This window comes from Lactuca virosa, chromosome 4 (genome assembly GCF_052849685.1).
Source record: "Lactuca virosa cultivar CGN04683 chromosome 4, Lactuca_virosa_CGN04683_v6, whole genome shotgun sequence".
NCBI lineage: Eukaryota > Viridiplantae > Streptophyta > Magnoliopsida > Asterales > Asteraceae > Lactuca > Lactuca virosa.
In genome coordinates, this window is record NC_136429.1 from 209890978 (window position 1) to 209917329 (window position 26352).

The 26352-nt window shown below is 38.9% G+C and overlaps 1 protein-coding gene across 1 annotated transcript; it reads right to left on the bottom strand.

Annotated features, from left to right (window-relative positions):
* Positions 1-20371: 20371 nt before the first annotated feature.
* On the bottom strand, positions 20372-21485 carry LOC145107959 (uncharacterized). The gene is made up of 2 exons (XM_079044923.1): positions 21120-21485; positions 20372-21038 (listed from the first exon to the last, which is right to left on the bottom strand). The coding sequence occupies exon 2, from the start codon at positions 21034-21036 to the stop codon at positions 20533-20535; it is 504 nt and encodes a 167-aa protein (XP_078901049.1). The 5' UTR covers positions 21037-21038; positions 21120-21485; the 3' UTR covers positions 20372-20532.
* Between the last annotated feature and the right edge of the window lie 4867 nt (positions 21486-26352).

Genomic DNA, 26352 nt, shown 5'->3' on the forward strand with positions numbered 1-26352 from the left:
TGAGTTGATAGTAGATGTCCCAACATATATGAAGATGAAATCGACAAGTTCAAGGAGAAACTCAGTGAGTTGCGAGTGAAATGCCCCGACTTGTATGAAGGGGAACTCGACGAGTTCATGGAAGGGCTCGACGAGTTCAAATGGAAAGTCCCGATTATGTCATAAGGAGAAACTCGGCGAGTTAGAGGGTAACTCGACGAGTTAGATCGCGAGTTCGAGATTCTCTGAATCATGGAACTCGACGAGTTGATGGGCCAACTCAGCGAGTTTAGCCAACCAGAATGTTGACTTGGACCAGAAGGTTCACTTTGACCAGAGTATTGACCTTTGACTTGACCATTGACCAGAGTTGACCCTTAAAGGGGTTATAAGTTTGAAAGAGTAATTAAAAGAGATGTTATGTGTAGGAGTTTGAGGAGGGTTGATCCCAGCGCCGAGGACAGTTCAGCTACTTCACGACATTTATGTGAGTTACCTTCCAGTAGAAGTGGGTCTAAGGCCACAATGTCGACCCACTAGTAGGAGCTATTTGTTAGATTATTGTCTTTGTGATAATTGTATGGTATGCCACTATTTTTTATGTATTATGTGCTAGTATGGTATGATGTCATGTGATAGTGGTAGTAGGGGGAATAGTCCTCGTATCCGGTCGAAAGGACCAAAGGGGTAGGTTGGGCACCCCGGTATGCCTGACAATATGTTTATGTTATGTTGTTATGTGGTTGTGGTAGGGGTGAAATAGTCCTCGTAACCGGTTGAGGTAAATCGGAGGGGTAGGTCGGACACCCCGGTATGTCTGACAGGGGTAGGTTAGGCACCCTAGTATGCCTAGCAGGGGTAGGTTGAGCACCCCAGTATGCTCAGCAGGGTAGGTCGGGCACCCATATATGTATGGAAGTTTGTTTATAGTATGGTATGTGGTATGATGGGGGAACTCACTAAGCTTCGTGCTTACGGTATAGTCTTGGTTTCAGGTACCTCTTCTTCGAAGGGGAAGGAGCCGGCGTGACTGCAGCGCATCACACACATGATTTTTCGCACATGAGATTCTTGGGATTGGTACTCTGACATTGTTACTACTTGATGATATGGTTTTGAGACATGCGATCTATGGTTTTTATGAAATGAATTACTTGATGATGTTTTCTAATAAATTGTTTTACGAATCGCTATATCAAAAATGAAACTTTTGGTCTTGAATTTTTGGATGTTACACCGTTTTTTTCCGTTTCTTCGTACATTCTTGCATTGGAAGGTCACAATCACATAGAAAAACATGATTTCTCCATAAAAACAACCCCTTGAGGATCCTAAAAACATCTTCAAACTTTCTTATTCGGATTTAAAAACATAAAAACACAATGCTTTCCAAAAATGCATCTCTTTAACATCTTTGGTGAGACGTCCTCCAAGCTTTGCTTTAACATCTCGGGACATCCAAATGGATGATTTCTAGGACATTTTCGTTGAAGCATTCATTGAATGGCTTCAAACGGTGCCCAATGACCTTTAAAATTTGTCCCATTTCTTAACTTTGAATCTCTACAACTCCATGGTCAAAGGTTTTGATCACAACAAAAGGCCCAAACCATCTTTATATTAACTTGCCCAGAAATAACTTCAACAGTGAACGGTAAAGTAGGACCTTGTGCCCTGGTTAAAAAATGCTTCTGGGTAATGGACTTATCTTTGAAAAGCTTTGTTTTCTCTATCTAAAATTTTGAGTTTTCATAGGAATCATTTCTTAATTCTTCCAACTCTTGAAGTTCAAGCTTCATATGTCTCCCCGCTTCATCAATGTTGAAATTGCATTGTTTGACCGCCCAAAATGCACGGTGCTCTAATTCCATGAGGAGATGACATGACTTTCCAAAAACCAATCTAAATGGACACATGCCTATCGGGGTCTTGTAAGCGGTTCGGTAGGCCCATAAGGAATCATCAAGCCTTAAACTCCGATCCTTTCTTGTTGGATAAACCATTTTTTCAAGGATGGACTTGATTGCTCAATTCGAAACCTCCACTTGACTATTCGTTTGTGGGTGGTAGGCAGTGGAGACATGATGGGTCACATTGTACTTCCTCAATAAAGCCTCCATCATCTTATTGAAAAAATGCATCCCTCTATCACTAATCAAGGCCCTAGGCACACCAAATCTAACAAAAATATTAGAGTTTAAAAACTCGATAACCATTTTAGGATCATATGATCTTATGTCTTTGGCCTCAACCCATTTCGAAACATAGTAAACCGTGAGCAAGATGTAAGCGTTGCCAAACGAGATGGAAAATGGGCCCATAAAATCAATCTTCCATACGTCAAAAACTTCACAAACAAGGATTGGATTTTGTGGAATTTGATTCTTTTGAGAAATATTCCTCGTCCTTTGGCACCGTTCCCAGCTTTTACAAAACAAATAGCAATCGCATGTCATAGTTGGCCAAAATAAAAAACATTCAAGAACTTTTCTCAAAATTCGATTAGTTCCGAAGTGTTCACCACAAGCAAGTTCATGACAAAATTGCAAAATGGATTGATGCTCTTGTTGGGGTACACATCTCCTGATGATTTGTTCGGTAAAATGTTTCCACAAAAAAGGTTCATCCCACACATAGTATTTTGCATCACTTTTCAATTTATCCCATTGAGCATGTGTGAATGTGTTGGGATACCTTTTTATGACCAAAAAGTTAATGATATCAGCATACCAAGGAATAGATTGAGTAAAAGAAAAGAGATGCTCATCCAGAAACTCGTCCCGCAATGGGAGAAGAGTTTCATTTGAAATGATCCTAATTAGATGGTCGACAACAAGGTTTTCGCATCCACTCTTGTCCTAAATCTCCAAATCAAATTTGTGCAATAATAAGATCCACCGGATGAGTCTCGGCTTCACATATTTCTTTGTCATCAAGTCCTTGAGAGCCACATGATCCGGATAGACAATGACTTTGGTGCCAAGTAGCTATTGCCTAAACTTCTCCATAGTGAACACTACGGTTAATAAATCCTTCTCCGTGGTAGAGTAATTGCTTTGATCATTGTCTAGTGTCCTTGATGCATAGTAGATCACACATGATCTCAAATGGGAGATCCCAATTTAATGCTTGTATAATGGGGGCGGATATAAGCAACTATTTGAGCATGTCAAAAGCCTCTTTTCACGCCTCATTGAACTCGAAATCAACTTCCTTTTGCAAGAGTTGGAACATTGGTATTGTTATCTTTGAAAAATACTTGATTAACTTTCAGTAGAAACCCACATGACCTAAAAAAGAATGAAATTCCCGAACACAAGTCGAGTAAGGTAAGCTTTGAATAACATCAATTTTTGCCTTATATACCTCGATTCCTTTCTTTGGCACAATATCACCTAGAATGGGTCCTTGACTCACCATAAAATGACATTTTTCAAAAATTAAAATGAAATTTGTTTCAATTCATCTTTTTAAAAAATTAGTGAGGTTGGTCAAATAGTAATGAAAGGAGTTTTTGTATACCGTAAAATCATCTATAAAAACGTCAATTATATTTTCAACATACTCCGAGAAAATGCTAATAATACAACGTTGAAAAGTAGCCAAGGCAGTACATATTCCAAATGGCATTTTCCGATATGCAAACGTGTCAGATGGACATGTAAAGGTTGTCTTTTCTTGGTCTTCCGGTGCCACCGGGATTTGGTGAAAACTGAATTACCGGTCTAGACAACAATAATGAGATTTCGCGGCCAACCTTTCTAACATTTGATCAATGAAAGGTACTGGGAAATTGTCTTTTCTCATACTTCCATTAAGCTTTCGGTTGTCAATACACAGTCTCCACCCGTTTTGCACATGGGTGGGGACCATAATACCTATGTTGTTCTCGATCACCGTGATTCCCGTTTTCTTTAGTACTACTTGCACCCGGATCACCCACTTGCTATCCGATATTGGATAGATCATCCCTACATCAATAAGCTTTAGTATCTCTTTCTTCACAACTTCCATCATGGGTGGACTCGATCTTCTTTGTGAATCCCAACTTGGATTGTACTCATCCTCCATCAAAATCTTATGCATACAAATGGAGGGGCTCAATCCTTTGATATCCGAAATCGTCCAACCCATGGCTTCTTTGTGTTCCTTCAATACCTTGGGGAGTTTCTCTTCTTTAAACTCGGTTAATTGAGTACATATGATAATTAGATGAGTCTCGTTCTTTTCCAAACACACGTACTTCAAGTGTTGAGGCAAAACTTTCAATTCCAATTCTGGTGGTTGAGAAATGGAAGGTCGAAACTTAATTTGAGTTAGAGGAAAATCAACTTGCTTGACATCAACCCTTGTGGATTTCTTGACCTCCAAATTATTGATCAATATTTCGACAAGATCCAAAGAATACAATTCCAACTTCTTCGAGAGCTTTTCACAATCAAACCCCTTGCTCAAGATCATCTATAACATGTAAACATTTGTCAACTCAAACAACTCTTGGGTTAGTGGTTCAACAACATCAACAAAATACAAAGATGATACATCACTAGTATATCTCATGGCATCATAAATAACAAAGCTTATTGTTTTACCATCAAATTCAATTGTTAAATTACCCGCATGCACATCAATGTTTGTCCTAATCGTTTTCAAAAACGGTCTTCCAAGCAAGATTAGAGCCGATTTGGAGGAAATTTATTCCTCTAAATCAATCACATAGAAATCTGCTAGGAAGACCAATTGATTCACTTACACCAAAACATCTTCTAAGACACCCCTAAGAAAAACACATTATTTATCCACAAGTGAAATTATGACACCCGTTTCGTTTAAAGGACCAACATTTAGAGATTCGTATATCGAATAGTGCATGACATTAAAAGAAGCACCAAGCACAAGCATGACATTAATAAAAGTAACATCCCCTATCTTGGAAGGAATCATAAACATTCCAGGGTCTTTGGATTTAGGTGGGAGTTTTCTTTGTAAAACCGCAAATGCATTTTCATTCATTGAAATATTTTCATTCCCTTTCAGTTTTATTTTATTAGTGCAAAGTTCTTTTAAATAGTTTTTATATCTTGGAATTTGCTTGATTGCATAAAGCGAAGGAATGTTTACCTCCACCTTTTGGAAATGTGTCCAAGATCTCTTTCACCTATGTATTCAAAGTTGAAGTTGCAAGTGGGGAGGGGAATGGTGGTTGATTGGCTATTGGAGTGACTAGAGGGGTAGTCTTCTTTGGAGCATCGGGTTGTGCATCATTCTTTACAAGAAGATCCTTAATGGGAGTGATCTCTATTTCTTCCTTATCTTCCATTGACTTCTTCTTTGAGCTAATCTCTCCGGTTTGTTTATCACTTCTCAAGGTCACCACATTAACAATTAGGTGCTTTTCGGTTTGAAAAGGTAATTTTCCATGGGACTCCAACTTGCTTAAGGATGTAACTATATCCCCCACTTGTGCTTCAAGGTTGGAGATACTAGTTCTTGTCTATTTTTGGAATTGTTTGGTTCTAGTCGCAAGAGACTTAACAATGTCTCCAAGAGACATTACAGAGCTACTTGGTTGGATTAATGAGGTTGTTGGTGATGATGTGAAGGGTTTGGTTTGGATTGATAATGGAGTTATGGATATTGGTAATGGGGCTGTTGTGGTGGGTAGGGTGGTCTAACCAATGCCTTTTAAGGCAATGGTCTTGGGTTGTAGCTCATATTGGGATTAGGATTCCAACTTGAGTTATAATCATTTTTATAAACGGATCGCGTGTTGTTGTAGCTTTGACATTCTCCCGTGAAATTTACATGTTCCGCATCTTCTTGGAGAATAGGACACATATCCGTGGGATTTCTCTTTATTGCACAAATCCTACATTCCACCTGTTGTGCAGTTCCTCCCATGGCTAACTTTTGAACAACATATGTTAAATCTTTAAGTTGTGACTCGAGGCTTGATGTGACCACTTCATTACCTTTTGATGTATGTCTCTCTTCATGTCTTGGCGGGGTCCAAAGTGTTGATAATTGGCGGCTATGGTGTTGAAGAGTTGTCATGTTTGTTGAGGAGTTTTACTAAAGACATGTACACCACTAGAAGCATCAACAAGTCTTCTCTCCATTGGTAACAATCCATCATAGAAGTGTTGAATGAGTAGTTGTTCCGGTATTTGGTGTTGTAGGCAACTTAAACATAATCTATTGAACCTCTCCTAATAATAATGGAAAGTCTCATTTTAACCCTGCCGTATTCAACAAATATCATTTCTAAGACTTGAGATTCTTGGGGCATGATAGAACTTAACAAGGAAAGCTCTTGCCATGTCGGTCCATGAGTTGATCGACCCCGGTGGAAGATAAAATAGCCAATCTTTTGCTCTAGCGGCCAATGAGAACGAGAATTCCCTTAGTTTGATTTGGTCATCGGTTGACCCATGTGGCTTCATGCTAGTGCAAATTACGTGGAACATCTTTAAGTGCTTATGTGGGTCTTTATTTTCTAATCGATTATAGGTTGGAAGGTGATGAACTAAGCTTGACTCCAATTCCGAGCCTCCTTCCAAAACGGGGTAATTGATACTGGTTGGAGTTTGTGTGACATCAGTTTCCATCATTTGTCTCAAGGTTCTACCGAGATCCCTTCTCCTTCTGCCATTGGAATTTGGTTTATGATAGGTGGATTTTGTTGTAGCGTTGGTGTTTTGGAAATCTCTTGGCGAGGGTCGAGGATAGAATCGGGTCCTACTTCGGTTTCGGTGTCACTAGAGGAAGTGGTTTCAACCTCCGGGTCTACGTTAGGATTAGAAACTTTAACCATGTTGTGTTCTCTTTTCCTTTTCCAAACGCCTTGCTTCTATTTCAATTTCTAGATTGTACACTAAAGTACATGTACGATGAGATCTGGGCATAGAGAAACAAATTGATTAAAAATAAACCAATCCTCGGCGACGACACCAAATTTTGGATGTTATCGAGTCCAACAAAAATAAATACCATCAATATTACACACTAAAAGAGTGTATATTGGTAAAGGGATCGTATCCACAGAGATTGGTTCAATTAATAATTGTATGAAATCTTGTTATAAAAATACTTGTGAAATCAAAATAAAAGTAAAAATGGGATGGTTTTGGTCTTTTTATATATTTAAAAGAAAGTTAGAGTTAAACTAAGATTTAAAAGAACAATTCAACAAAAGCAAAGGTTGGATGTAAAACCAATGAGAGAAATATAGTTGACTTTGGCTTTCATCACATGGACAATTAGTTGACTGTGTGAAGTGAAAACCAACACAAGAACCATTTTTTGCTTTCTAATTTGAGGATCCATTGATTAATCAAGAAATCAGTCAACAATTACCAAACATACATCCAAACTCATGAATAAAGACATATAGATAGTAAGATGTTCAAATGTAAAACACTTTCATAAAAAATCACCACAGGTTCATAATAGTCTTCAAATAACTAAGAATCCATGGATTTCACCAAAATCAACCAAGATTAGTTTAGACTAGCATGGATAAACTCAAGAAAACAAAATAAGAGTAGACTGTACCAAACATGTAGCAAGATTCAAGAGTAAAAAGAAGATGTTCTTCAAGTGTTCTTGGTGTTCTTGAGGCTCCAAAATGCAGAGAAAAAGCTCCAAAAATCGGATGTGTAGAAGTGTGGAAAAATGGCACACCAATCTTCCCCATATAGCTCAAAATAAGAATTCCCGGAAATGCCCCTGCATGGCCTTGTGCAACCCACATGCTATTGCGCGGGTTGGCCGTGCGGGTAGTGCTGAGTTGGGCGCCATTGGGATTTGGGCTTCCAATGACTTAGCCCACTAGCTCAGAACGAGTCCAATCAACTTGTAGTCCATATTTTTTCAAATTTTCTTCAGGTTAAGCCCAATTTGACTTCTCCAAATCACCCAAGCTCGTGTACTCGCCCGATCATTTTAATTCTAAATACACAAATTTTCCACCATTTTCTTTTAAGCACAAGCCCATATTCTTCAATGTTCCATCCATCAATAGCCCACTATATGCATCATCTCCATTAGTTATCAAGCCCATAATCCTTGTTTTCCTCCAAATCTAACTGCTTCTTAAAGGTCCCGAACATTCCCTCTTCACTAGTCTCCTTAAAATCTGCAATAAAGCTTAAAAACTAGAAAGTACCCAAATAGTCATAAAATAACAAAAGGAAAATATGCATAATGATTAGCTAAATTATGAATGGTATATGCTAAAATAAACTATAAAAAGAAGTAAATAAAACGAAACTATCACCTCTAGGGATCACCATACTAAAAGTAAACTGGAATGCATCAGAAAAGTCACAATTCATATTAACACATCACTACTGAATCACTAAATCCTCGGAGTTCGTGACTTCCCTGATACGCATATGGGTCTTGTTAGTGATCGTCATACTAAAAAAACTAGAATGCATCATAAAAATCACAATTCATACTAAAACATCACTACTGAATCACTAAATCCTCGGAGTTCGTGACTTTCTTGATACGCATACGGGTCTTGTGCTTTTAGTAGTACGGGCCCATTCTACCTTCCACACCTACATGTATTTGTGTCAAGGATCGTCACAGACCTCCTGACCACAAATCACAAGCAACTAGGATATGCATACATCATATACTCACTCTCTCAAGAGTGGCTAATCATTCCTTATGTTGGCCTTCTAACAACCATACTCACTCATGAAACTTCCACTTAGCCTGCAGTCGTCTTGTGTATGCTAATCGTACATAACACTGGATTCAATAGATAGTCGAATAATCAATTCTACCCTAAGCCCATAACCAAACAAGGAATAGAAAATAAGGCTAAATTGAACATTCTCAGGCTATAAAATCTTAGTTATGTACAACTATGATACACACATTGTGCAACCATAGTAATAATGTAAGTTCCACATAGCATATCAAGAAATTCTCCTTGGCTATCAGGCATCATCATCAAGAAATTATATCATGCAATCCCTGAAGAACCCTAGCCTACAAACTAGAATGCAATTCTATCATATTATCAATACACAAAACAAGTGTGGGTATCTTGGGGAATAACTTTCCTTGTGCTCCGACTGATTGTACACATCGCATTCTCTCATTTGACTATTCTAAATTTAATTATCACAAATATGTTGCAGTTCCAAAGTTTGAGTCTGGAATCAAATATGTGTTCATCCAATTCTCTCAAACCAGGGCTCTGATTCCAACTTGTAACATCCCAAAAACCGTGATAAAATTTTTCATTTTTATAAAAACATTTCCACAATAAACCATAGATAAACAACCATTGTTTTCAAATAATATCTCAGAAAATTCGGAGTATCAAGTCAATCTCTAAAAACATAAAACAATAGGAGGATGTGTACGATCACGCCTTCGCCTTCCTCCGATCATCATAAGTACCTGAAAACGTGATGTAGCATCCCAAAATCATAAGTAAAATCTCATTTTTAAGTCAACCAAAATCATCCAATATTTATATTAAACCATAAAAAGTAAGACAATGTGAAAATAGTTATCAGAGAACAATCCCGAAATCATAAAAAAATGTTGGATACGGGTGGATGCGTTGCGATCAGGCCGGGGCCTTCCCTTTCAAACCGGAAGTACCTGAAACATAAACTTAAACCGTAAGCACAAAGCTTAGTGAGTTCCCCGAATACCACATATCATACATCATACATACACATCATGCTAAATCAGGGTAATAACCCATAATAAATGATCCAGATTATAATCTAACATGCTAAGGGTAAAAGACCATTTTACCCTTCTCTTAATTGACCCATCTAAACATATCCCAAACCCATAAAGACCTAAGGCCCAAAAATGGCCCAAATGACCTTTTGGTGAGTACGCTAAGCATACCACCCATTCCGCCCAACGTACAAGCCTTAACAACAAAGGAAGTCAGGCTGAATACGCTATGTTGAGTGTACCCAAAGGTTACGCCCAACGTACCCCCCTGAAGCCCAAAATCCGTATTAAGCACTTAATACTTAGAGTCTAAACGTCCAGTTCACAGATCTAGTTCTTGGGAATGTTGCCCTAACAACAAAGGAAGTCGGGCTTGACACTTTTGGCCTACCTTGATAATTTATTTATTTACTTTATTAATTCAAGAACCCATTCTTAAATTTTTGGATGCTACAATTGGCCACCACATTGGCCTTCTCCAGGAGATAAAAGATATCACAATCACAATCTTTCACCACATTTATCCACCTGCGCTGCTTCATGTTTAGATTTGGTCGATCCATCAAATACCTCAAACTCTTGTGGTTCGTATAAATGATATAACAAACCCCGTACAAGTAGTGACGCGAAATCTTAAGGGAAAAAACCACCGCCCCCGGCTCCAAATCATGAGTGGGATAATTCATCTCATGAGGCTTTAACTGCTTTGAAACATAATCTATCACACGGACTCCTCTGCATCAAAACTGCACCCAATCCCGAAATCGTCGCATCACAGTACACCATGAAATCATCCATACCCTCTGGCAAGGTCAAGATCGAAGCCTCGCATAACTTCTGCGTCAAAGTCTTAAATGCCGCATGCTGCTCTGGCCCCCAACAGAAAGTAGCAGACTTCTTCGTCAACCTGGTCAACGAAACTGCGATCCTAGAGAAATTCTAAATAAATCGCTGATAATACCCAGCTAAACCAAGGAAACTCCGAATCTCGGATGGAGACCTTGGAACCTCCCATTGCTTCACGGCTTCGCTCTTGGCCGGATCGACCAATATACCATTCTGGTTGATAAGGTGTCCTAGAAACTCCACCTCGCACAACCAGAACTCGCACTTGGAGAATTTGGCATATAGCCTCTCCCTCCTTATAGTCTCCAGAACCTCTCGCAGATGATCCTCATGATGCCCCTTGGTCTTAGAATAGACTAAGATATCATCAATGAACACAACAACTGACCAATCCAGGATCGTTCTGCAAACCCAATTCACAATATCCATGAAAGTTGTTAGTGTATTGGTGAGCCCAAAAGGCATCACCACAAACTCGTAATGACCATAACGAGCCCTGAATGCCGTCTTCTAGACATCCTCATCTCGAACCCTCATCTGTTGATAACCCGAACGCAAATCAATCTTAGAGAACCAAGACGCACCCTGCAACTGGTCGAACAAATAATCAATCTACGAAAGTGGATAACGGTTCTTCAATGTCAACTTGTTCAGCTCCCGATAATCAATGCACATCATGTGGGAGCCATCTTTCTTCTTCACGAATAAAATCGACGCTCCCCATTGTGAACTACTCGCTCTGATAAATCCCTTGTCTATCAACTCATGCAGCTGTGTAGACAACTCTTGTATTTCTAGTGGTGCCAACCAATAAGGTGCCTTGGCTATCAGTGCTGCACCTAGGACCAGATCTACATAGAACTCCACCTACCTCTTTGAAGGCACTCTAGGCAAGTCCTTCAGGAACACATCCACATACTCTCAAACAACCTACACATCATCAATCATCCTCTTTTTCTCCATTCTGATATCCAATACAGAAGCCACGTAACCCCGACCAACCTTGTTGTAGGTATCTCCAAGCTTTTGCAGCTGAAAAGAGAGTCGGTCCATGGTGAGCACCCTCGCCATGAACAACTAGTTCTCCCCCACTTGGGGTTCGAACCCGAACTAACTGGTGCCCGCAGTCAATCATCACCCCATTAGGGATCAACCAATCCATTCCCACGATCACCTTGCTCTCGCGCAAAGGAAAAGGAACCAAATCAATTGGATAACGCTCGCTAAATAGCTCTAGAACACTACCCCGGTGAACCCTCGGTACCCGGACTGGACGATAATCAGAAATCTCTACCTCTAATGGATAATCAAGATCCCCTGGAGCGTCACCGAATCTCTTGCTAAGCGCAAGAGACACAAACGATCGGGTGGTGCCCGAATTAAACATAACTAAATCTGGAACATCGTTCACTAGGAATGTCCCTATATAACATTAAACATATATATAATAAGCATAAATATCAAAGAACTAAATGAAATAAGGAGAAATACATACTCGTAACTACATCTGGAGCTGCGTGAGCCTCCTCGGCTGTTAGCTAGAAAGCTTGGCTTCTCACAACTAGCGCATCTGCCATGCCCTAGCGGCCGTAGGTGATCCTCAATGTCTCCAGAGCTGATGCTGCAACCACTCCTCTAGCTAAACTCGGAAAATTTGCCTTCTTGTGGTCCCTATGGTTATAATGGAAGCAAATCAGATCAGATACCTAGATGGTGGGGCAATCCCTTCTAAATTGGCCGATCTTTCCGCACTTGTACCAACTGGACCCACCCATCCTACAAACTTTGTCGTGCACCTTACCACACTGGTCACAGCGGCCCCAGCCCTGCATGTCTCTCAATCGTGAATGAACAACCTTGGGCTTCTTACCCGAGCCCTCTGATACCTGCGCTTGAACTGGTTTCCTCTTCCTCAGAGTCTCCAGATCAATCTTCCGCTCGTGAGCCTGAGCTATCATGTCATCCAATGTCTTGTAGCAAGACATACTCACAAACTCCTATATCTCATGCTTCAACATATCATGGTACTGAGCCTTCTTCATCTCCTTGTCTGCCACATATTGCGGAACCAACAAGGCCCTCTCACGGAACATGGTGCTGATCTCCACCACAGTTTCGATAGTCTGGCGAAGGTCCTGAAACTCCCTCGCCAGCTGCTAAACCTCTATCATTGGCACAAACTTAGCCCTAAATCTCATAACAAAGTCATCCCAAGACATCATCTCAACTGCCTCGCCTCCCAAAGCATATTCCACCTCCTCCCACCAATCACGAGCTTTGTCCTTCAGAAGACAGGATACAAATCTAACCTTCGACCCCTTGGGGCAGAAGCTAGATCAAAAAGCAAACCTGATATCCGCCAACCAATGTATGCTAGCAATGGGGTCCTTCATTCTGAAGAACTCACGAGCCCCACAAGCATGGAACTCTCGGAAAGTCAGAGAGCGTGCACCCACCATAGCCACCACCTAAATGTAAAATGCGCCCAGATGCTCATCCAAAATCTCCATGATGCCCTCCTTGATCGAACCAAATATCATAGGAGTCTGCTCCAAAATTTTGTGGGTAATCTCAGATAAAATGAACTCTCGCATCTAATCATCCAAGGGTCCGGCTCCAGAGCCCGAACCCGATCCCTCACCAGGACCTGAACCACCTCGAGTGACGACCATACTGAAAATAAATTGTGTAAACCATCAGAAAACACTCAAATAATATCACACCATGCGGATCCCTTAGTATCCTTGTGACTCCCTTGACTCGAGTACGAATCCTATGCTTCCCGTAGTATGGGCCCATTACTACCTTCCGCGCCTATTCGTACTTTCTTTAAGATTCGTCCCGATTCCCGTAAGTGACTCCCTCAATTCCACAATCTCACTTAAACATGCATCTGCTAATGCAAACATGCTTCCTAGGTTCTACTAGGATTCCCTTCCCACCACTCTCCGTCATTAGTTACAGAAGAAACCCCCACAAATACCCGTCAACTACCTTACGAATATAAGTACATGCAACAGACACTAGATAATTCTTTGACTGCAAGGTCTCACACTACAACGGTTGGACTCAAACAAGTGCTGCGTAGTAGATTTAAACCTAACCTTCTAAAATTATCTAATTTCTGCAACATGTAACCTACCATATTCGCTTGATAGTTAACTAGCATTAGTATGGTTCCTAAAAGCACAAAGCAAGTAACATTCGAGCATCGAGTTCTAACCAGAGAACTGCCTAACAGGCCATCCTAACATATCATCAGTAATCCATACTAGCATGCAGTTCTAGAGGCTCATACAGTAAGCATACAAAGGCATCTCTCCTATCACAATCTAGCATGCTATTCACATTTTCACATACTTAATCAATAAACATGTATGGGTATTTTGGGAACACTTACTTGAGCTTGCCCGATTGCATGCACCACACCCCATCTTTCTAGTAGTAATCTTTTTAAAAAATCATTTCTTTTATGAAAACTTACCAATCCCTCAGTTTGAGTTCAGAGACACCCGAGAGTGTGTCCAAATCCCTCAAACCAAGGCTCTGATACCAACTTGTAACATCCCAAAAATCATAAGTAAATTTCATTTTTAAGTCAACCAAAATCATCCAATATTCATATCAAATCATCAAAAGTAAGACAATGTGAAAATAGTTATCAGAGTACAATCCCAAAATCATAAAAAAATGTTGGACACTAGTAGATGCGGTACGATCAGGCTGGACCCTTTCCTTTCGAAGTGGAAGTACCTGAAACATAAACTTAAACCATAATCACAAAGCTTAGTGAGTTCCCCAAAAACCACATATCATACATCATACATACATATCATGCTAAAGCAAGTATAGGTCTATTTCACCCATGATTCCCTTCCGAGTCTCTGAGTCCTTTCCGACTCCTTGAGTCTCTTCCAACTCGTCGAGTCCCTTTCGCCTCGCCGAGTCCCTTCCGACTCATTTGGTATCTTTCAAACGGTACGGGCATATTTCACCCCCTACAGCTAAGCATACAATCACACTAGCATGAGTCACGAAGACAGCAAGCACATACAACCCTATTAGTAAGTATCACAAAGACCACTACTATCCTAAAACATAATCCAATGGGTCAGCATTGGTGCCTTTGACCCACAAGTACAGTGAGGAGAATCACCTCAATCTAAAGATAAAAAAATCACACTCTCAGGATGCTGCTACCATGGATCCTCACACTGAACATATCCAAAATTAACCCTAATAAATAATCAGAGTAATAACCCGTAATAAATGATCAGGATTATAATATAACATGCTAAGGGTAAAAGACCATTTTACCCTTCTCTTAATTCATCCATCTAACCATGGCCCAAACCCACAAAACCTAAGGCCCAAAAATGGCCCAAATGACCTTTTTGTGAGTACGCCAAGCGTACCACCCGATTACGCCCAACATAAAAGCCTTAACATCACAGGAATTCGGGGCTGAATACGTTATGTTGAGCGTACCTAGAGGATACGCCCAACATACTCCCCTGAAGCCCAAAATCCATATTAAGCACTTAATACCAAGAGTCTAAACGTCTAATTTACAGATCTAGTTCTTGGGAATGTCTCAACTGATAAAGTCTTCAACTTGATGCCTTTTCATGGCTCAAAGAAGTCCAAAACCAATTTCTAACCTTCTAATTTCATATTATGAACATCAACTCATGCGTGGATGAACCAAAGTCATCAAGATAAAAAAAAATTATGTAATAGAGACCTCAGAAACATCAAGGAATGCTAACCTAAGCTTCTAGAGTAAGTTTTACTCACATGAATCAACCCATGGGACCAAAATATATCAAAAACCCTAAGCTAACTAGATCTAAGAAATCAATCATCAAGTTTGAGACTTTATACCTCCAGAATGATGATCGAGATGAACAAGGTCTGGATCAACAAGCTTTCAATCAACCAATGCTTCTCCAATGAGCTCCTCCTTCTTCAATATGTACCAAAAACAAACCAAATCACTCAAAAGGATCAATACTCTCTAAAATGGAGCTAGGGTTTTGAGGGGACTGTTTTGGGACAAAGGAGGTTGGTGATGAGAGAGGCCTTAAGGTCATAAGGTGTTTAAATAGGGTCCAAACCATAAAATTTAGGGTTTTGCATTCTACATGAGTACGCTAAGCGTACTCACATGTACAGCCAATGTACGAGATGGAATCCGCGATCAAATTAAATGAGTTACGCTAAGTGTAACTATCCATTACGCTTAGCGTAATGGCCTTCCTCTAATAAACAGTTATTTAAAACTTGAGAAATTTACCTGGAAACGGGCGTTACACATGAAATCAACAACTGTAAGCCAAAGCTTAGAGGGTTCCACCAAAATACCCCACATATGTAACATCTTTTTTTGCGGTACTTTCATTGTTGACCCTTATATTGAGATTTATTGCATTTTGGTCCCTAAGTAAAAGAAAGAGTGCAAAAGGGCCCATAGTGACACTTTGGTAAATTCAGACTTTTGGGAGTACGCTGAGCGTATGTGTGTACGCTAAGCATACTAGGGCTTGCCTTAGTACGTTGGGCGTACACCTTGTACGCAGGGCGTACATGAAGATCATGCAAACCCTAGTTTTTAGGGTTTGGCTCATATTTAAACCTCATTATAGTCTCACATCTCATTCTTACTTAGTCTCCTTCTGTGAAATCGACCCCCAAGAAAAACCTAAGAGAAAGAGAGCATTTTGGATCCTTTAGAGTGTTTAAAAGTGTTCTTGAAGAAAGAAGAAGGTGGTGAAAAGAACTTGGAGCTTGAGAGCACATTGGATCCGGGATTTCATTCTTGTTTCCAACCTCCAGGTGGTATAAAGCTTACAAATTTACCACTCGATCTTGTAGATCTAGACTTTTGTTCTTTTAAGAAACTTTTTGGTCCCAAAATGGTGATTCTTGAGCATGACATGTTCTTTACCCATTAAGTCGTCCTTTTAGACCTTAGGAAGGGTCTTTAGTCATAAAAATAGGGTCTTAATGGTTGGTTTTGCTCCATGCATTCTTTATAAGGTCCTAATGTAATAAGATGTTGAGTTAAGCACTTAATGGACATGCAAAGTCATAAAGTTGGAAACTTTATGACTCTTGAGGATGATTTAGCCTTGGATCTGAAAGTTGGACGTAAGAGCTTAAGGCATTAAGATCTTAACAAAGTTTTGAGAAGTCTGGGCGTACACCCTACGTAACCTGAGTACACAGCGCGTGCGTGGTTTACTCTCCCGTCTGCAATCAAGATTTGCGTATGCCCCGTGTACCTTTGGAGTGCACCCTGCGTACACGTTTTGTGTTGAGTCGGCTGAGTTGACTCAGTTGACTTCTTGATTTTGACCAGTTTGATTTTGAATGTGACCAAGGTTGACCTACTTTGACTTAAGGGTATTTTGGGTATTTTGGATTGTGGTTGAGAATTGGTCATTTGGATAAATAGGTGACAGTTAGAGCTGAGATTCGGAGTCGAGACTTCATCAGCTATTGTTCAGACTATGAGGTGAGTCTTCCTCACTGTACTTACGAGCCGAAGGCACCAAGGCCGACCCATTGGATTGATATCCTGGTTTACCATATGTTGTTATGTTGTAGTGATCTATAGATCTGCATGTTTGTTTGTTGGCTGATTATATGTTTATCTGTTATGTATATGTCGACATATTTGAGTTGTAGTTGAAGCTTTACTGCTTTGTGCATGGGCCAATAGACCGAGGGCATTCCAACCCGATGGTTGATTCGGCTCGAGGGTATTCCATCCCGAGGATGACTGGACCCGTTGTATATAGGCATTCCAACTTGGGGTATTCCATCCCGAGGATGACTAGACCCGGTGGTTGACTGGTTCTGGGGTATTCCAACCTGATGGTTGATTGGACCCGACATGTTGTTGTATATGTTATATGTTTGTGTGTTGGTACATTGGGGGAACTCACTAAGCTTTTGCTTACAGTTTTAGTTTGTTGTTTCAGGTACTTCTGATGATCCCGGGAAGGCGAAGGCGTGGCCGTACACATCCTCTATTTATGACTTTATGATTTTGGGATACTCTGATATGGATAAACAATTTGGAAACAATGATTTTTTAAACATTTTATGACTATGGGTTGTTTTTAAAAGTTTAAATTTGTTGTGATTTTTGAGTCGTTACAACACAATGACATATATATATATATATATATATATATATATATATATATATATATATATACACACACACACAATGCATGCATATTGGGCCTACAACATAAGACAGGACCGCCCCTGGTCCTATAACACAAGAGTAGACCGTCCCCAAGCCTGCAGCATAAAACTGGACCGCTCACGAGCCTACAACATAAAGTTGGACCGCTCTTGGGTTTGTTGGCCTACCGCACAAAGCAATACCTCCTCAACCTAACCACACTATGTAGACATATGCAAACAATAATCATTAACCAGTAACTAAAGGGAATCACAAAGATCTGCCAATCTAACAGATCACTACAATATAACAACATCCTATACAAAAGGATACATAACACAATCAAGTGGCCTGATATTGGTGCCTTTGACCCACAAGTACACTGAGAAAAATCACCTCGCAGTCAAGAAGATAACAATACTGATCATAGATCCAATAATCAGCACTACAGGTCACCTATACAACAAACAGAGACTAAATCTCAAACCACAACCCCAAACCTTAAATTTGACCTAAAGTCAAACTTGGTCAAAAAGTCAACGATCAAAGTCAACAATAGGTCGCCACGACGTGGATAAGCTTATGCCACGTCGTAGGGATAACATGAAAAGATAAACGAGGATTTACCGAATCGCCACGACGTGGCGACTAATGCTCCACGCTGTGGGAACTGTCCAGACCAACATAATCTATTAAGCTCTGAATCCTTTTCCCCACTCATCCAAACTTTCAAGAATGTTTCTATACTCCCAAAAGATCATAAAGATCGCAGCTTTATAGACATGCATGTCCAATACAAGTCTTGAGTTCAAGTTAGGTCAAAATGGTGTAAAATGGGGGCAAAATCTCATGCAAGAGTTCAAAACTATATCAAACTCCAGATCCATCACTTCCAACTATAAAGGTAATATGGGGATCCATAAAGTTGGCAACTTTATCGAACCCCAACACTCCAACTAGCCTAAACATGAAGAAGAGCACAAGAAAACCTAGATCTAAGCACATAGAGTCATAATGTTTGGAACGTGAGGACTTACAAGAGTCCTAAAAACGTGCACAAAGAGGATGGGGAGGGGTTTCTTGCTGAAACAAAGCTTCAAGGGTCACCTTCTTCTTCTTTAAAGCACCACCAATCACCATAAAAGCTCAAAAGTTAACAATAACGGCTAGGGTTTGCTTTGGAGGATGAGGGAGAGTGTTAGAGGCTAAGGGTGGACAACCCTAGCCATCACATCCCTTAAATAGGGGCACAAACACCGAAATTAGAGTTTGTATTTAAACGGATGTCACGGCGTGGCGAAAATTCTGCCACGTCGTGGCACTCACTTAACCTCCGCGTATTCTTTGGCCAAGGCCACATCATGGGAACTCATTCACCACGTCGTGGCCACTAAAAACCCAAAACTTTAAATAATAAAATTTTTAGAGGAATATACCAGAAATTTGACGTTATAGTGTTGTTATGATGATATGATTTATCATGTTTAACAACACAAGTTTGGTTTATGAACTCCCAAAGAATCCAAAGGAATTAGAATCTCTTAGTTCCTATGCATTAAATGTTTGATACATTCAAAATCCATGTTTTGATGGATTTTATCATTCCTAGAAGTGGGAGGTAAGAGTTGTAATTCTTCTTTTTTTGGTTGAAAAACTAGATTGTCCTAATAAATTCAAAAAATAGACAAATATATTCTTCCGTTTAACACAATTCACATTTCGATTTCATTGATTCATATAAAAACTAAACACATGACAACTTATACCGTATTTGGATGCAGTTCGTTCATATTTTAATTAATTTGAAAATCACATGTATTGTAACGGTTATGTATTTTAATTTTATTTTTATCATTTACTTATGCGCACAGGATTCCAACACGAATTTTATGGCTAAATAGTCACTTCACATCACTAATTTGAGTTTGAAATTACAATCTTACCCCTCACAAGTTGTACAATCTAATAAGGTACGTTACAACTTTTTACCTCTTTTACCTCTATGAAAATGGTACGATCAATAATTGTACAATAAACAAAGCATTCCAAATCGACATCATTTCACACGATACTTTTCACATTACCTTTCGGTTTTACGGTTTTACGGAACTTTATTGTTGTTTTGTCTTTTACATAAATATAGGATACGGATTCACAATGCATATCATAAGCTCTTTTTATAATTATTTACATGCTTTTTGACATATTAGAATATATGTTCTATTAAAAGCAGTAGGAAATAGGCATCTCAATATGACTTATTGTATTGTCTTTCTATCACTTTTTGTGATAGGTAACTAGCTTGCGGCTAGAAAGACCAAAGTGAGAATCTCTTGTTGTAGCAAAACATATGTCCACAAAAGCCAAAAAGATTATTCTCATGTCAAACACCTTCAAGATACTTGCATTATTAGTGTACAATTGAGTTTATTAGTATTGATTTGATGAAATGAGTAATGATTTGTTTATTCATTTCACACTAAATTTTTGTTTCCGTGTGTATTGATTTATGACACTTTTTTAACCAACTAAGTTTGGTATATTTTAATTGATGGAAGTTTTCTTGAAATAATTGATGGGTTTGAAAATTTGAAGAAATTTCAAATGGAAGTTGTTTGTAGGAAAATGATATCAAGATCAAAACATGGTTGTTTACTAGTAATTATAATGAGTTTAGATACAATAACTGTCTCATCTAAATTAAGCATCTAGTTTTCCCAAATCCGTTTTGGAGGATCAAGGAATCAAACTTACAATTGTTCATCGACATTTTTGTTCTTCTGTGTTGTTCATCATTCTTCAGGTACTTCGAGTTCATCATACGGAGATGAATCAACAACAGCAAGCGTTAGAGTCGGCATACAGCTCTCCGATCGAGCAAGTGCGCCGGCCCCGGTGTTCTTCGTCGGACTACTAGGCATAGACCTCAGGGATCTAGGTGAATCCAAACTTCGCCGGAGAATCTGTCTCATGGCGGCAATTAAATGAACCGCCGGATTAGGCGGTGGACCAGATGACTTCGACGCCCTACAAAACGCCATGTGACGCGTCATCGCTTCCTCGGTGGTGATCAGCCGTTCGCTTCTCAATATTTCGTCTTTCACCGCCTCTCCACATAAACCGCAGATCCATTTCCCTTGATACCTTTTTCGAATTCTCTCCATGTACGCCGGCGTACACTCCTCCGTCAATCCACAACAATCGCACTCAGCAAACTCTACTTCCATCGTCGGAGCATTCAGATTCGCCGCCACTGACTGTGATTCCGTCGCAGGCATCATCATCGTAGCAGACATTCCTAACAAAATATTTACAGAAACTATTAGCAACATTAACCAAAATCACAATCAAATTCCACTAACAAACCAAATCAACTTACCAGAAGAAGCAGATAAGTCCGATAAGCTAACAATTTCCTCCAGTCTCCAGATATAAACACACTTGCATATATATATTTACGCAAACACTAACAGCAAGAAAAATTCTAGGTGAAGACGAAAATTATCGTCGATTATCTCTCCTTTTCCCACTCTCCTTCTTCAACCTTGGATTTTTCTGGAAAAATGAGGAAAAATCTAAAAGACATTTCAGATTGCGCTCTTGCGCCTCACGACAACAGTCAAAATCTAGATGAAACAATCCCAATCCGAACCTTTGAATCAAAATCAACCTGAAAACAGGGGAGTTTATTAGAGCGAGAGAGATGAGAGATGAGAGAGAAAGAGAGAAATGGAGGGGAAGAGTAGGGTGGACAAAAGGGAGGATGAGAGAGAAATTTATTTATGATTTTGTAGAGGGTGTAAAATGAAAAATACTCAATGATTAGGGGGTATATTCCACTTGGAAAATGGGAATAGAATAATTTCCACGTCAATAATGGGTGCTGTCAAGTAGCCTTGTATAATACTAAAAAATTGCCAGCTGGATAATATCGCGGCTAGGGGTATGTTCGTAATTTTATTAAAATATTGTTCGTTAGGGGAGATTTCCTTCTACACTGGTTACCTAATCACCACTCGTTTGTTGCCAGATGGACGTGGCCAACGTGTACATCCAATTATCCAGATCAGCATGAGAACCCTTCCATGTTATTTTAGTGCAAATCCTAGGAAATTATGTTGTGATTTCGCATTAATATGATTATTTTTAAGTCATCATTTATTATGTTTTTAAAATATTCGATTGCTTTAATAAGTTTCCATTTTTAATTGCAATTTGAATACATTTCCTTTTTTTTTGTTCATAAGCAATAGTTAATTATCAAATCCTTGCCTTATTTTTTTGTTGAGCTTGTTGTGTACGTTTTATCAATAAAGATTTTAATAGATTTATATTATTTATAGTAAAACCACAAGATATAACTATTTAATTGGATTTGACGGAATTTCAGTTTCGTAGAAAGTTGATTGTATGTTATAATAAAACTTAATTTGGATCATAATCAACAATTAGTTTGATTCGACTTAAACTTTATCGTAATTAGTAAAAAAATTTATAAATGTTAGTTATCCATTTTTTGTTTCGATTATGTACTTATGGTTGTGAATAATGGGTTATCGAACATGCTCTTTTGTTATTTTATATTTGTTTTTGATATGATTGGTTTTATCTGTATATTTATAGTTGAAATACATTTTGATAAAACATTATTTTTTCGAAGGGTATCCTAATTCCGTGTAGCCCGTGTAGGCACTTCCGCAAAATGTATGTCTATTTGTGGAAACATGTTTTTTGATGTCAATATTTTGGAAAATACGCCCAAAATATGTCTATTTGAGCCAAAATCTCAATATCTATTTGTCATGTTATATTCTATAAGTTATTTTTTTACCAAACACTATTAATTTATAAGTTAGCTTATCAACTATAAATTAGCTTATTAGCTAAAAATTAATTTTTGTCAGTAAAGATGGAAGTTGGCTACTGGAATCAAGCACAAAAAAAAATCAAGTTGGGCCTGATTCTTGTATGGGAGGGGAAAAGAGATGTGAGCATCCTTAAGAGCATCAATTTGATTTTATGTAATGAAATCAAACATGTAGTTATACTTGAAAAAATTAATTAGGCCTTGAGATACTTGAAGCAAGAGTATAAGATTCCATGACATTCGGTACATCAACAACCATCTAGTTCATTACCAATCTTGAACTAAATAGTTCGAGCCCTAAAGCATGAAAAACAAGTATTCACACTTTTCGCTAGAATTAGCAATATGCGCATCATCGTAAAAAATGGAACGCAAGTGGTGAAATTGTTTAACGCTTTCACCACTCATTAAATCTTCATAACAATTTATCACTAAGTAGTATCCCTGTTTCACATCTTTTCCTACACCGAGACAAAATATATCGTGGATGAATTTCTTTAACATCCTTTGTAAGATCACACCTTATGATCTGATGACTCAAACACTCTACACATTCGTCAGCATTAGCGTATACTCTACAACCAGCGCCAGCATATAAAGCTTATCAGCGTCAGCTCTTAGTATAGTTATTCTATGTAATCTTTTGTATATTAGGTCATGATATAGATAAGTACAGAATAGATAGTAGATCTCCTATCTTTGTTATGAAGATCGGTTCTTAGTATAGATATGATACAATCCCTTAAATCATGGGATTCACATGTATAAATTTGTAACATCCATAAAATATGGTCCCAAAAATTTCATTTTTAATAATGGATAAAACAGTATTTGTCAATGACATCCAAACATATACATAAAACCACTGTATCAATTTCTATAAAATCTAAGTAAAACATCCATGGGCGAAAACATATGTTGTGTGCTCTGCAATCATCCCGAGCTCTTCTTTTTGAAGACCGAAGTACCTGAAACCAAATCTGAAAACCGTAAGCATGCAGCTTAGTGAGTTTCCCCCAAACTAGCACATACCATACACATAACATGTAACTAGGAGATATGGGCCCTGCCCACACTCAAGGAGATACGGGCCCCACCCATACTCGGATAACGGGCCCCGCCCTATGAGATACGGGCCCCGCCCACACTCTGTGAGATACGGGTCCTGCCCACACTCAGCTAACTAAGAGATACGGGCCCCACCCATACTCTGTGAGATACGGGCCCCGCCCACACTCATCTAACTAAGAGATACGTGTCACGCCTACACTCTGTGAGATACGGGCCCCGCCCATACTCAACTAATCATGAGATACGGGCTCCGCCCACACTCAAATAATAATGAGATACGGGCCCCTCCCACACTCACATACAAAAACAAACACATACAAGTATCACACATACAACAAGTACACAACCTTCCAAACATACCATTAACCACACACAAGTAATGATGAGAAACGGGCCCCGCCCACGCTCAACTAATCATTAGATACGGGCCCCGCCCACACTCGAATAATGATGAGATACGGGCCCTGCCCACACTCACATACATATAATCATATAAACATTCCAAAACATGTGAAAATCACAAAGATAATAGCATACAACACAATCAACGGGCCCCGCCCACATACAAGTCATATATGCATAACCTGATACTAGCATATAAAATAATCATCGGGCCCCGCCCAAACATACATATCAATACGTACACATGCCAGGGTTACACAGACAACTGACATCCTAACATAATAACCATGGCCCGACATTGGTGCCTTCCACCCGCTAAACATAGTGAGGAGACTCACCTTGTTCCACTGAAGTCCCGCGGATAAAACTCTAGCTGTTGGATGACAGATTCCCGAACTGTCAACATCAAAAAAACACCCAATTAATAATCGAGTTCCAATACATAACAATAAGTCCATACTTGGGGTAAAAAATCCATTTTAACCCTAACCTAGCTTGGTCCAAGACCAAGGCCCACACTCACACTCTGAAGGCCCAAAAGTAAATAATCAACCAAGGCCAAACTATGGACTAATTTTCCAAATTGGACCCAAACTCCTTGCATGGGGCTTACCCTAAAGCCCATCCAAATAATCTAGTCCATACACTTGTTCTTGTTGGATAAGGTGTCTAAGTCCATAACTATATTTAGTATGTACTTGACCCGGCTTGGCATGGTCCATTTGGGTTGCATCTTCATCACAATTATTGGATAGACAAAATGAGAAAAAGGACACTTACGATTTGTAAATATATTATAAGTTCTAATATATTAATATGAAATCATATTATTTAATTAGTATTGATCAAGAATTAATTTGGAATTAATTTTATGATAAAAAAGAGACTAATTAAATATATGAGGATTGATTTGTAAATCATTCATTCTTGTATAGTGGGCTTATGGTTCATGATTCACTAGATTGAGCTAGGACCCATTGGGTGCTCCATGGATGCTCCATGGAGGTTATAACCCATGGATCATGGGGGAAATGAAAAGTCATGCACATTAGGGTTTACATGGTGTAACCCTCATGTGACACACTATATAAAGAGCTCCATAGCTAGCAAAATCGGCCACTATTACAAGACAAGGAGGGCTAGCCAATTTTGTGATCAAAGTGTTCTTCTCTCAAGTTATTCCAAGAGTTGTAGGTGTTGTGTGAAACATTTGAGGCATCACATTTGGGGTGCTAGGCTCACAAGGTCTTAAGGAATCCAAGCTACAAGAAAAGGTATGTTATTCTACTAGTTTTTTATATTACAAGTACCCCATGCCATGTTAGTTAGGATGTAAACCTTGGAAAATTCTTATTTGCATGAATATTATAGAAAACATAGATCCAAGGTTTCTAAGGTTGCATGTACACCTTAGGAGTGTTAGAATGCTCAAAACCCATCGGTGGTATCAGAGCCTAGGCTTGTTTTTTTATATTTGATGCAAACTGCTTGAAAAAATCGATTTTTTTGCACACTGTTCAATGAACTCGCTGAGTCCATGGGGGGACTCGACGAGTCCAAGAGAAAATGCATCCTACTCGTCGAGTAGGTTCTTGCACTCGGCGAGTAGGAGCCCCTGTGTGTAGAATTTCGAGTTTTGCTGCTTGAAACGGACTAGAATCATTACCCTAAACTGTTTTGGACTTGTAAAACCTGTTTTTTTGATGTGGTAATGATTATGCTAATCCATTTACAATGGTTATTATCAAATTTTTAAGTTTTATATGTGTTTATATGATTCTTGAAAATGTTGATATGAATGTTCATACTTATGAGTTTTAGAAGATCATAGGAATTATTTGCAAATTGTTTGTTAGTGTAATTCTTGATCTTGATGCCTATTGATGGAGTCCATAATTTGTCCTCAAGTTATGGATTACCAAAAGTCACTTCTTTAAATTGTCATTAAAGAGCCATAGGTTACATAAAGTGAAGAGTCTTCATTTTAATAAACCATTAAACTCATAGGTTATGAACATGAAAGGTTTTGAATAGTTTCAAAACTTGCCCTCAAATTTGGAATTTGTAAAGTCCTTTAGAAAACTTTAATTCCAAACCCTAGAGTTTTAAAAGTTAAAATTCAACCCTTATACTTTATAATACTATAAGTTAATAATATATATATATATATATATATATATATATATATATATATATATATATATGTGTGTGTGTGTGTGTGTGTGTGTGTGTGTATAAGAGCAAGTCAGTCTTACCGTTAGCAGGCCTCATT

Bases quoted from the DNA above. Each gene is read 5' to 3' on its own strand.
- LOC145107959 (XM_079044923.1), bottom strand. From the start codon at position 21,036: ATGTCTGCTACGATGATGATGCCTGCGACGGAATCACAGTCAGTGGCG.